The sequence below is a fragment of the Saccostrea echinata genome, unplaced genomic scaffold, assembly GCF_033153115.1.
Source record: "Saccostrea echinata isolate AGI-Se365-2 ecotype Australia unplaced genomic scaffold, CSIRO_AGI_Sech_v1 ptg000030l, whole genome shotgun sequence".
NCBI lineage: Eukaryota > Metazoa > Mollusca > Bivalvia > Ostreida > Ostreidae > Saccostrea > Saccostrea echinata.
The window spans coordinates 4,728,066-4,740,868 of record NW_026889779.1 but is presented as its reverse complement, the minus strand read 5'-3'; the positions used below and the strand labels follow the sequence as shown (position 1 = coordinate 4,740,868).

The 12,803-nt window shown below is 32.1% G+C and overlaps 1 protein-coding gene across 2 annotated transcripts in view; it reads left to right on the top strand.

Annotated features, from left to right (window-relative positions):
- LOC133197132 (dopamine D2-like receptor) overlaps positions 1-12,439 on the top strand; it is a 40,620-nt gene extending 28,181 nt beyond the window's left edge. Inside the window, exons 4-6 of one of the 2 annotated variants that reach the window (XM_061332989.1) lie at positions 3,852-4,753; positions 11,768-12,021; positions 12,281-12,439. In XM_061332989.1, coding sequence (XP_061188973.1) covers positions 3,852-4,753; positions 11,768-12,003 — 1,138 coding nt within the window. In that variant the 3' untranslated portion in view covers positions 12,004-12,021; positions 12,281-12,439. Of the gene's footprint in view, positions 1-3,851; positions 4,754-11,767 lie in introns of both variants that reach the window. The other variant, XM_061332988.1, reaches the window with a different exon arrangement.
- Positions 12,440-12,803: the final 364 nt, after the last annotated feature.

The window sequence follows — 12,803 nt, the reverse complement described above, 5'->3', positions numbered from 1 at the left end:
TGGAGGAGTAAACATCCCTTGCTCGCCGGTCACATCCGCTGTATGCTCCTTGTCATGATCGGGGAAATGGAAAAATTCATAGACAATGCAATGTGTAAATAATGGCCTAACAATTAGTATGAAAAACGTCAGTCAGCATTCGACTTAATGATAGATTGTATTTGCTGACAAGGTCATTGTATCGACCAAAGAGCTTGCGAATTGATGACTTCAAATGAGACTGTTGATATTCTTGTTTCATCAATTTGTTTGTCAATGGCCTGCCTCGTTTTAGAAATTACTCGTACGTAGAGCATGCTCTTACGTATCGAATCAACTGGGAGACATAAACCCCATATGCAGGTGATAAGGTTATATTGCTACATAAGTAAGGGAAGTTGACGAAGGAAAAGTTGAAGTCCTCACGTTTATCATAAAGTTTTGTTGTTTGGTTACCTTTGACATCTTTTTCTAGTTAAATATCCAAATATAAAACAGATGTGTTAAACTCTGTCGTATCTTTTATTTCAAGTTCAGTGGGCTATATCGAGTCGACATATGAATGGAAGCAACTATTGTTAATTGATAATACGTCGTCGATATATCTAAATGTCGAGTGGAAGGCCAAAGCAAGTGTTTTCTTCTTCTCTTGGATGTTTTTGAAGGTCTGCTAAGAACGGGGTGCAATTGGTACTCATGGGAATTCCGGCAGATTGTTTGAAGATCTGATCTCTAAAAACTACATAGATATTGTCAATCAGAAACTAAAACATCTTTTTAATACCAATTTCAAAGTACTTGTGTGTATAGTTAGAATGTTTGTTTACAAAATAATTTTGCAAATGACCTATGACAAGGTATGTAAATTTACGAGTTCCATTTTGTATTGAAAAAGCAGCTGTCTATGATGTCAAAAAGCCTGGATTTTAATTTATCGTGGGAAATGGTTGCATAGTGTTAAAAAGTCGTACGTTTTGATGCTTTTCATTTTAGTAAAATTTTGTAATTTCAAATTTTCTAAAAGTTCCTTGGAGTTTCTAAATGTCCACATCTGATTTACACCACTTCTCGAATAAATTGTTATACAGTACTCCTAAAGTTTCTCCTTCACTGCTGGTAATATTTTAGTTTGGAGTAAAGAAAGAGGCTTGGTAGAACATTTACTGGAACCCGCTATGTATCTTTGTTCGTAAGGATTTTTATGAAGTTTAGGAATCCAGTATATGTATGATAATTCAAATTCATATTGATTGTTAGGAGTATGAAAATATTTAAAACTGACCAATGATTTTGAAGAACTTCCTCCTAAGAAAGGAAGCTGTTGGTAAGAATTAAATCCCAGTTCCTCTAAAATACAATTAAAACAATGAGCATTACAAACAGATAATATTGTAATCTGCTTTGTCAGCTAGGACCAGTACATACTGATCCTGTAAACTATCTAGTTCTTTTTTCACTTCTGAATTATTGAACACAGAAGGATAGATGGTTTTCATATTGCCCCTCAATCGCTTACTGCGAGATTTTAACATCTTATACTTTTAATCCATTCTGACCAAGTGTCAATTCTTCTTTTTCATGTCAAGTCTTCTTTTTCATGTTTTGCCCATCGCCTGGCGTAACCTTCCACATAATTCAAAATATTTATGAAATTATAACGCCAGTTGAAAGATCGGGGTTCCCAACATTTTTGCCCTTTTAAAATAAGTGATTTAAGGTCCTCATTATAAACTCTGTTTAGGTTACCAGTGATGACGGGTCCAGCAGGACTATATTTGTAGGGTAAAGAAAAAATTAACATGGACACGTTGGAGGATTATGTTTCAGATGTTCGATATCTAGGCACTATAGGTTTTTTGTAATTAAAAGGCTTGGAAGCAATTGTCGATGTATATATGTAAGAAATACAAGGTGTGGACCTCAACTCTTAATATATATTGGAATACAAAACAGGACCCTTTTGTGATTAAGAATATTACTGTTTTAACTCCCTCAATTCCTTTATTGGCATATTGAAGTTTAAGGAATAAACGGGTTGTTTGAGCAGTATTTTCTTCCGTGAAACTTGGCGGTTTAAAAAGCCTATGATTTGCAATATCCATAATCACAGATCCGAGCCTGTATTCTGGTGTCAAAAGATCCAAATATGGACTTCCCTTAACCTTTTCAAGTAAACTATTTAAAACTCTCAAAGCAACAGAGTAAAGTTTGGTGCGAATGTGATGAAGACCTAACTGTTTATTTACATAAGGTAGTAGAGAGTCATACCAATTTATTTTGAAAGTAAAAACAATCAACAATTATAAACATGAAATATTCAAGAACATTCCATTTAATCAAAATCATAGTAATGATCATACCAAGATAATTACGTTCTTTGATATTACATTCTGCATCGAGATCAGCGCAACATGTATATAACATATGCATTTTAATATTCTAAATGCGTCGTTGCTGTTTGCAACATTTTGAGTCTTTGTCACACTTTGCGTTGTTGCTACATGTATGTAGGGTTACCCTAAATAGAACACAAGCAAATATATGTAGCGTATATATTCCACATGAAAATATCCATTAAACAGAGTACAAAAAGGGATCGCCAAAATTCTTCCGCATGAATTTCCTGTTCTTGAATTCATTTTTTGATGTATATAAGTAAGCTTTTAATAAGAGGTTTTACTGGTTACTACCAATTTTAGATTATTGGACTTGATATCGTTTATGGGTATGTCTTTAAATTTTTGAGTAGATTAAAGATTCTAGTTCAATAATCAATTTGCTATATGAATTGATTTATTTTTTATTCATTATCCAAGAATAACAATAATGTTCAGCATGAGGATTCTTTGAGAGATTTGACCATATTTTGTATGCAAGTCTCTTGTCTTCAACATATTTTTTTTTAATTTTGTATATGATTCTATATGTTTGCATATCTCTCATTTATTGGATGTTTCTTATATTTTCTATCAGAAATTCTGACCTAATGTAGAAAAGGTGTAATCACAAGATCTTTATATGTATACATTTAGCCCAATGGCAAATAGGATTTCATTTTAATACCTTAAGGAATCCAAACACATAAAAAGTAGTCATTTTGAAGAATTTAGCCACTTTCACACGAAAACACATGACTAATTAGGCAATTCTTTAAAAAGAAGAAATACGACCCTAGTGCATGAAAGTTGAATTTCGTGCTAAAGTGAATTAAAGCTAGTAAGGCAAAACAAAGGAAGGGAAAAGAGAATTTACGTTTTATTTTTGAAGTGATGCTAAATCTTTCGTTAAAGGATTGTTTTGCTGTTCGTTGATTAAGGAGATCGTCAGAACGGTTGAATATTTTGCGGGGTTTTTTTTCTTACATGAACGAAAGCAGTTAGATGTAAGATTACTGTTTATTGCACAAAAAATAGGAAGAAAATAGTCATAACGCCCACTCTGTCATGTTGTATCCTTTAGTTCGAAACCAATAATAACATCACAAGTAAAAATTAATAATAATTAAAGAGAATCTTTAGATTGATAAAAAAGTCAAATAAATATATTTCAGCTCCTAGTACATTGATGTTGCTAGATCATTAAAACGTACAAAGATAACTGTATAGTCTCTATCCTTCTCTCCCTTCTTCCTTAGTTCTCACATTGTCTTTTTATACCTCGTAAGCACCCCCTCTCATCAAAACCGCCCTTACTTTATCCTATTCCTATTTCCAGAAAAAAAATCTCCAAAGTTGTGACTTTCGATGTTAAAAAAAGAAAGAAATTCAATATAAAACAGAAAAGAATAAGAGATGTAGAGAAAAATGTCTTGAAACTATTTATTTTGAGCACAAAAGTAAGACATCTTCTAAGGCAATATTTTATTTTTTCAGATTTATTGCTGTTACTCAGCCCATAAAGTATTCTAAACACAAGAATTCTAAACGTGTGTTTGTGACTCTAGCTTTGACTTGGATCATATCTCTGGCGATCGCAGCCCCCATTGCTCTAGGAGTCAACTACTCCGCCCACAGGAAAGAGGGAATGTGTGCTTTTTTCAACTCAGATTTTCTTATTTACTCTTCAATGGGATCGTTTTACATTCCTTCCATTATCATGATATGCCTGTACTGGAGAATATACCGTGTGCTGCATTTACGGGCTCAACATGCCATTAAGTCCAAAAAAGCCAAAAATTTAAAACTCAAAAACGAAGCAAATGTGATAGAAAATTCAGCAACTGTGAACGCAGGTCGCGCAGAGCCATCTGCTACAACACAGTTAAATGTTGCTATAGACAACGGTAAAATATCAACATATAATACTAATAAATGTTCGAATCAGTTATCCATGCAAATAAACGAGGAACCCTCTGTAAACGTAAATTCCGATTCTAGTGACAGGTATAATGAAGACGGAAGTGTTCTAAAGAGCCCCGGAAGTGACGATGGAGAGGACGATGGAGTCGTTGGTGCGTTAATAGTTAATCCAGTTGCAGTACGCCATGTTGAAATTCAACTTGACGGGAACGGAAATGGAACATGCGTGGCTGAAACGCAAACAGACAGTGAGACCAAATTTAGTGAAATTAACGAAGTTAAATCAAGAGTTAAACTTGTTAATGATGAAGCATGCACATTAAATTCAAAAGCTCGCAAATCAAATCCCCAGAGACGAAAAGATAAACGTGGAGTGGCCAAATTTAATTTCCACATGCGCAGTAGCCGGAAACGGAAAGAAAAATCTTCCAATCGTAAAGAACGCAAAGCAACCAAAACGCTTGCAATAGTCTTAGGTAGGTATCTTAATGTTCTGGCATAATTTTTGCCACCATCTAATGAAAATGATCTAGATACCACTTCAAACTCGTTACCATATAGGTATCTGATATCATGGTGTTTAAATTGTTCATGCTTGCCCTGGCACTTCTAATAAAAACAAAATATATAAATAAACAATTTCCCAAAAGTAAATAAACGATTAACCAGACAATCCAAACAAAATGCCTTTGATACTCTTAAGCACGATATGTAGCGCACTTTGCGTATAAACATGGGAGCCCATATCGTAACTCAACGGCGTCATAACACAGCAATATATGAATTGACATCCATAAAACACAATTATTTTCTTGTATAATCAAAGTTAATGGCTAATTTGAAAATGCATCAAATAATTAGAATTTTTCTTTTTACTGGTGCGTTTAATATCTAATAAAAAATGTTCTACTCAGAAGTAGTTGTGCAAATTTCCTCACAGAATCCAATAAAGAAGGTCTTTGCACTTAATTACAAGACTTTTCCTCGTATAATTAAATATTGTCTGCACTTTTGTGCATTGCGTTAATTGAGAAGCAATTGCATAACATCAGAGGATAAGTGTTTTTATCTCGGTTTTATATAACAGCTATTGTTAATTGCATGTAATGCTAGTAAATTCAAACATAATAATATCTAAGTCTAATTAAAAACTAAAAAGGGATTGCTTTGGGATATTTTTCTTTTAAACATTAACCCATCATGCATGTTTTTGAAAAGGTTTATATTCTGAAAGTTACCCTGCTCAATCAGGAAAAAAAATATGATTGTTTTAATATTATCAAATAGATAAATTAATGGAACTAGGACTAATTGCATGTAACAATCCTTTTAACTCAATAAAGTTACTTTTCCCCTCATTTCTTTCCACTTTGAAGGTAAAATATGAAAGTCTGTAGTGGTTTGTTAGTTATGTACTGTTAGGTGTTACTGGAATACCTGGGTCGATATTTACATCTTCATATAAAACAAGAGATATTTATTTTTCCAAAGGCAATTTTATATCTTTAAGGCCCATGTTCAAAACTCTCAGATGGATGTCAGATCTGGATGTCAGGCTCCGGAGCCATAAAACTTAGATGAGCTCACTTTTGATCTCAGTCTCACTTTTATAATAGGAATATATAGTGGAAAAGTGAGATTGAGATCAACAGTGAGCTCATCTAAGTTTTATGGCCCCTGAGCCAGGTCTCAAGAAATTAAACTGAGAACAGATTAATTAGTTGAACTTCTAAAATTATCTTGAAAGTAAAACATATTTCATAATATGTTTGTATAAGAATATTATAAACAAACTTGCAACTTTATTAGTGTGTTTATTAAATAAAATCAAGATGTTGAAATAAATTTGGATTTCTCTGTCATCAGTTTATGGTCTTGGAGCCTTAAGGTCGACATCGTAGGTCTTCAGATTTACCGAAATATTGATAGCCAGATCCAATTATGTCTCCCAAAAGGGAGATACACTGATTTTTGTATGGTTATCTGTCTGTTACCAAAACTTATGTTTAAAATTTAAAATGATGTTGCCAATGACCTTAAAGTGTGTATATAACTTTACTCAAGGTCAGATCATAAAGTTCTGTTAATTTTCTCAATCTACAGTTTATAAAATTAGGTATCAGATCAGCGTGACCTCGTGGTAAAATTTGTAGGTATTCATATGTAAGTAAGTACAACATTAATTCCAAGTTTATTTTCAAGGCCTGTAGTTAATTTCCAACTCTTGCTATAGAGATACCGATTTTTCCTCGGCTTCAATATTGATCATTTTGAAAGAGTCGTAATTATTTTCTTCTACTTTATTGCCTACATAGAAACATGTCTCTGAAAATTATACAATAAGCTTCAATTTACACCTTATATTTGTAGGATATTTTTGAGACTTTCAGGTTCTGCATCTTCAATGCATGCTCAGCTCTTCAATTAAAAAAGAAGTGACTTATTGAGAAAGCGGAATTTATTGCATTTTAATTTCATGAAACTATTCATAATGTCGGGATTTTTTGTATGAACTTTCTATAATTACTGAATAAGCTTTAAAGAGTATATTCAAGATATCATACAATCTTTCTAATTTTTTTTATGCATTTGATATCGAGGTTAAGTGGCATATTGTTTTTGGCTTAACTGTCTACAATATAACCTTGCTCGAATGCTTTTAAGTAAGCACTAATTTAGGAGAAGAGGCATGTCACAAACCTTATCCAAGATCATTTAGTTTAAGATTCTTACTTTAAACATATTTTATTGAATAATTCAATAAGGATTGGGAAACAAGCAAAGCCTATGCACACCCTCTCCTTGTATAATAGGTCAAGACAAAGTCAATAATAATGATACTTGTACATGATAATAAACATGCTAATAATAAAAAAAATAAAGATTCATAATCAAGTATTATTCATCAGTATTATATTAAAAAAAAAGATAATGACCCCCTAAATGTAAACAAATTATTTACATAATGTTCCAGCATTAATATAAATATAATTGTAAAAAACATATAAGTATTGAGAGAGCAATTACCGAAAATTTCAGGATAGATTTGCAACAATAAATAAGTCACAGTATGGTCCTGTTTACTTAGTTTAAGATTCTTGAGATTGTCCTCAACTTTGTTTTAACAATAAAATGCTTTCTTTGGTTGTTAATATGGGAATTAATGTTAATTTCCATATACTAACAAAGAAAGAAAGACATTTTATCCGTTTATATTTATATCTGTATAAATAATCATATAAAATAGGAATATTGTATTACTGTAAACCAGCTATTATTCGCGTCACATTTTATTCGCGATTAGTCCGTTTAAAATCAATCCACGATTATAAATTTTCGCGACTTGGGAAACATTCTCTACAAATACACCACAAAATAAATGTGAGTTAAAGTAGGTCGCGAAACTCGCGGATATTTCTCGCACGCGAATAAAAGTTGGTTTGCAGTATTGATATGTATGTCGTTGTATGTTTCATTGCTGGTGACTTGCTTAGCGGCGTTTACGTATTGATAAACAACCATGGTTTTCACAAGAAATAAAGGAGTTAATATCCATTGGATGTAATATAGAGGAATTCATACATTTGAGGCCCTCACAAAAATAGGTTATAATCAAAAGAAATGTGTAATGACCCTGACCTATTGTCATTTGGACAAGTTCAGGGTTTACTTATAAGAATTGGAAGTGATCTTTTACTTAATTATGAAGAAACTTTAGGATTTTTTTAATATAGAGTAAGTTATGATCAAAAGATATGTACGAGCCCTGAACCAAGGTTACATAATCAAGGCCACGGCCATCTTCCTCACTACAACTAATACAAGCTAGAAGGCCTTTCGTTTTGATGACCAACAGAATTTTTCTCATTTTTGTCTAAAATTCATTTCGAAATTTACCAATTTTAAATTGCATACTTAAACATGTAATGCATGTGCGTATATTCTTGTTAATTAGCGACAGTCTAATAATCATTAATGCAATACATTACATTACATATTGGCTTTGACTTAACATTTTGTACTGGCGTCTCTTCCGGAAGAGACGTTAGTACAAAATATTTAGTGTCGACGAATCTTGCTGACATTAGCTTTGTCTTGAACAGGCTAAAAATTATATTTAGACCATAGCCATGCTACATGTATAAATATCATCTCCCGTCTGTTTTGAGTTTTGACCACAATGAAAGATAAGTAGAATTTTTCAATAATACCTTAGACAATCTTGAACATAGACAGTCCTGTCTTGGTTTGGCACCCTTTTCGATTATACTGCGAAAAATGGCAGTTTTATCACTGGCGCTATCTCTCTAATAGACAGAACTATACTGGAATCATTTTTCTTCCGTCACTAATGTATATTTCTTCTATTCTGGGGGTTAATAAGCACTTCCGCTAGACTCCGAGACGTGACATCAAATAGAACGAATCTAATTTCAATATACATGAGCAATCCCTTTACTGCATTAACTATACGTGAGCTTTTCTTTTGAAGAACATATTACATTTTCCCTATAAACTCCTCGATTTGGTTTTACAAACAATTCATTTTCATGCCTATACGGTACAATGATTTTCTTCTGAAAGAATTCTTATTATTTTCTTTCATATTTCACATACATGTATGCTTTACTTGTGACAAGTCCTTTGAGAATGCACTGATTTTTTGTATCTCATGATCTTGAAGTTTTACCTACTTTTTCAACAAAAGAAAATTACTCTGGTAATAACTTTTGAATGAGAGAAGATACAGCTTTCATATTTTTTTCCTATATGCTTTACCTGTGACAAGACCTTTCCAAATGTACTAATTTTTTTCACTTCTTGGCCTTGAAGTTTGAACTCCTTTCACATTTCACAAAAAAAAAATGACTTTATCTGTAGCTTTTGCAGCAGAAGAGAAAAGGCTTTCATAGTACTTTACACATGTGCATAACCTGTGACTTAATCTTTCAGAATGTATTTTATTTACCTCATGACCTAGACCTCAAAGATTGACTTTCAAAAGCTTTAATCTTGATCGTAGCCTTTGCACCAGAACATACTACTTCAAAAATATAATCTTTTTTGCATGATGAGACAGGCAGCACAGACAAGGCAGTTATAATATGCTATAGATCACTGCACCCAAACCAATAAGTCCCAAAAGGCGGGGGACCGCATTTTTTTTCTATTCGTTGTTTTTGTTTTCTTTTTCTTACTCAAATCTTCTGTAACGAATACTTCATATGTATTTTCTGCTCCTTTACGCTTATAGGTAAAATGTACGATGATACATAAATTAGGAGCATTTCACAAAGCAGTATATGTATATTAGATATAAACACAAACATGCAGTATTATTCTGTCTTAAATAAAAATACCTAAATGGTCATCTAAGTTTCTCTGTAAAATACCACAGATTAGGTATTTATGATAGAATTTCAGCTATCTAAATAGCTGTATCGATTGAAGTTTAAAAATTAGGGGATTAGTTTTATAGGGGTCCTGCATTCTGGATATATCTGTTCTTGTATCATTATATAAATCCAAAAATGCACATGCACTATTTATTTCACAAGAATTCCTTTAAAATTGACTACAGGATACGGAGTCTCTTCTTAAGCTGTCCAGCTTAATTACTAAAGCAATTTCTCACTCTATTGAATTCTGTCAAGCTTCATCAAAACCTACCCAATGACCTCATAAATACTCAATCTTTTATATAAATCTCATTTCCGTAATCCTTGTTAGAAAACAAAATGTTCCATTTTGATGATTTTATCAAATTTTTCAGGACCATTCAACCATTGTATCTTACATGTAATAGAATAAAGTTAGGTTCATGGCCATACTAGTACTTTAGGACAAAGTGTGTTTTTGCTCAAAACGAGATGATTCTGTGATCCTGAAATGGATGTTGTTTTTGTCGTAATTTTTAAATGTATGTGTCACATTCTATGAAATCAATTCCTGTTCAATCAACTTTTTTTAAAAAATCATTCTTAAACTGAATGCATACAATAACCATGTATGTAAACACGATATATAAAAAGCAAAGAAAAAAATCCATTAAAAGCAAGTTAAAGAAATTGCTTGTAGTTGTGTGCAATTGTCTTAAGATATTTTGCGTCTTCAACAGATCACGTCCTTCGTTCCATTTCTTTACGAAATATAATGTTGGTAATTAACCAGTTACGAACTTGGCACTTCTCTGTATTTATTCTGATTTTGTCTTGTAGTCAGCCTTGTTCAATTTCCGTCTTTTCTGGAAATGTACAAGAAATAGTCGATTTAGCGATAAAACAGTACTTATTTACGTGAAAGCTTGCTGTAAATGAAGCCATTGAACCTGTGAAGTTCTGAATGTCTCCTAGTTGCCTCAGTATTTCTTATTTTGAGGTTTAGAATGATAGATAATTGAAAATGATAGACTTACAGGCATGTATTAGTTAAGATTCTATGATACCCATGACAGATCCAATTGGCTTCCTATGTTTGATAAAGTTGTCACCAGAAACACATTTCCACATATTTTTTGGACGCACTATGTTTTAGTTTTACATACTTGTATATATATAGTGAATATTGGATATATTTCATTGCCATTGAAGGTCTGTTTTCCAAGCAGACTGAATTAATGTCTTCACTGTGTAATCCAAATCGCAGTATGTGGATTTGAATGAAGAATGTATTGAAAAATACTACTTTTTATAACAATAGATACGTATATTTAAAGCTCTCTATGAAATAAATCTTATTGACTAAACGGGCCTTAAAATGTTTTTTTTATGTTAAGTTTCGATGCATTTTCTCGTCTCCATCAATTTATCCACATGCTTCAGTAAAGTCGTCCATAACAGAACGACATACAATGTAGTGTAGACTTGTAAATTTATTTATGAGATTTTATTGATTAAGGAAGTAGTTGTATTACTAATGATTATTTTTATTTTCATTATGTTGTAATTTTTTGTTATTGTTACAATACATAGTACAGACTCGATGTATTTATGATAAACGCTTGCAGGATCAATGAATAATAAATACCGTAACTGTACTTAGAAAGAGAGAAATGTTAAAGATGACTTTTTTCATGTCTGACTGTTTAATGTTATATTTACATTCACTGAATATTTCCTCATTTATTACTAATGAAAGTCATTTCCTTTAATCTGTCCATTAACGCTTGACTAATTAAAACCAGTTTTACAAGGCCATCTATATAAAAGATTTCTTAAGGAGTGGGCTCTTCCATCAATGAAACATACCATGGCATACAGATCAACAATACAATATTTCACGTGCTTAAACCTACACCATAGATTTTTAAACAATAAAATGTCTTTCTTTCTTTGTTCATGCTGGTTAATGGTTGCAACCATTGCAGGACAGTTGCCTGAGTGTGAAAGGGTAGTAATAAATAATTGGGTCAAATTATTAAAATTATATATAAAAAGGGCAAAAATATATATGAAAGTTTATTGTGATACATACAATGCTCTCTTTTCTAGGAGTGTTCTTATTCTGTTGGGTGCCATTTTTTACCTTAAACATCATCAACGCCATTTGTTTGCGATATGACGCAATAACTACGAACTCGGTGTGTCAATTTGACCTCATGCTCTTCAGCCTCTTCACGTGGTTAGGATACATCAACAGCTTTCTCAACCCGGTTATTTATACAATTTTCAACCCAGAGTTCCGAAAGGCGTTTAAAAGGATTCTTACTGAAGGATGTCGATGCTGACATTCTGCGGGATTAAGCGTGAGTTCATAGTATTACAAGACGACAATAGATGCCAGTTTAAGACAGCGGTTAATTTGTGTTCACTGAACTCTTTATCAGTTATACTACTTTGCCTTTTATAATTTAATACTCTTATTATTTATTCATTATAATGCATCGTTATCCTTAACATCTCCTCTACTTTGTCCTTGTTATATTAAACTAACAATTATTATTTAGGATTTTGTTCACTGTATTACAATTATATTACCATAAATGCACATATTTATCGTTACAGCGCGCATGCCTAGCTTGAAGTAGAGAACCAATGGAATTCATGTCCAGTTCATATCATTTCAGTTGTGCAATGATTTTATATTGTCTAATTATAAGCCGATGCTTGGCTTATTGTTATGTACAAATGTATGTATACACATTTGACATGTGAATTAAATTATTAAAAAATCTATAGAATGATAAATTTTGTATTTCGTTTTTACCATCTGAAATAAGGTCTTTGATTCTCTAGACCTAAAATTGTTCAATTTAATTTCTTCATACTTCAAGGTTGTGGTTTATTAGCCCCTGTCCTTAACAATTCTTTGGATTTTTTTTAATATAGGCAATCATATATCATTGGTAAGTAATAATGAAAAGTTTTTGATGTATTGGCAAACTTATCTAAAAACAAAAAAGAATTGTACAGGAAAAGTTCACAAAGAGACCATATCTTACTAATTATTGCAAAAATAAATGATATATTTGATCTATTATGGTAGTCTTATTAATCTTATTAAAGAATGCTACCATGAAGTGAAATA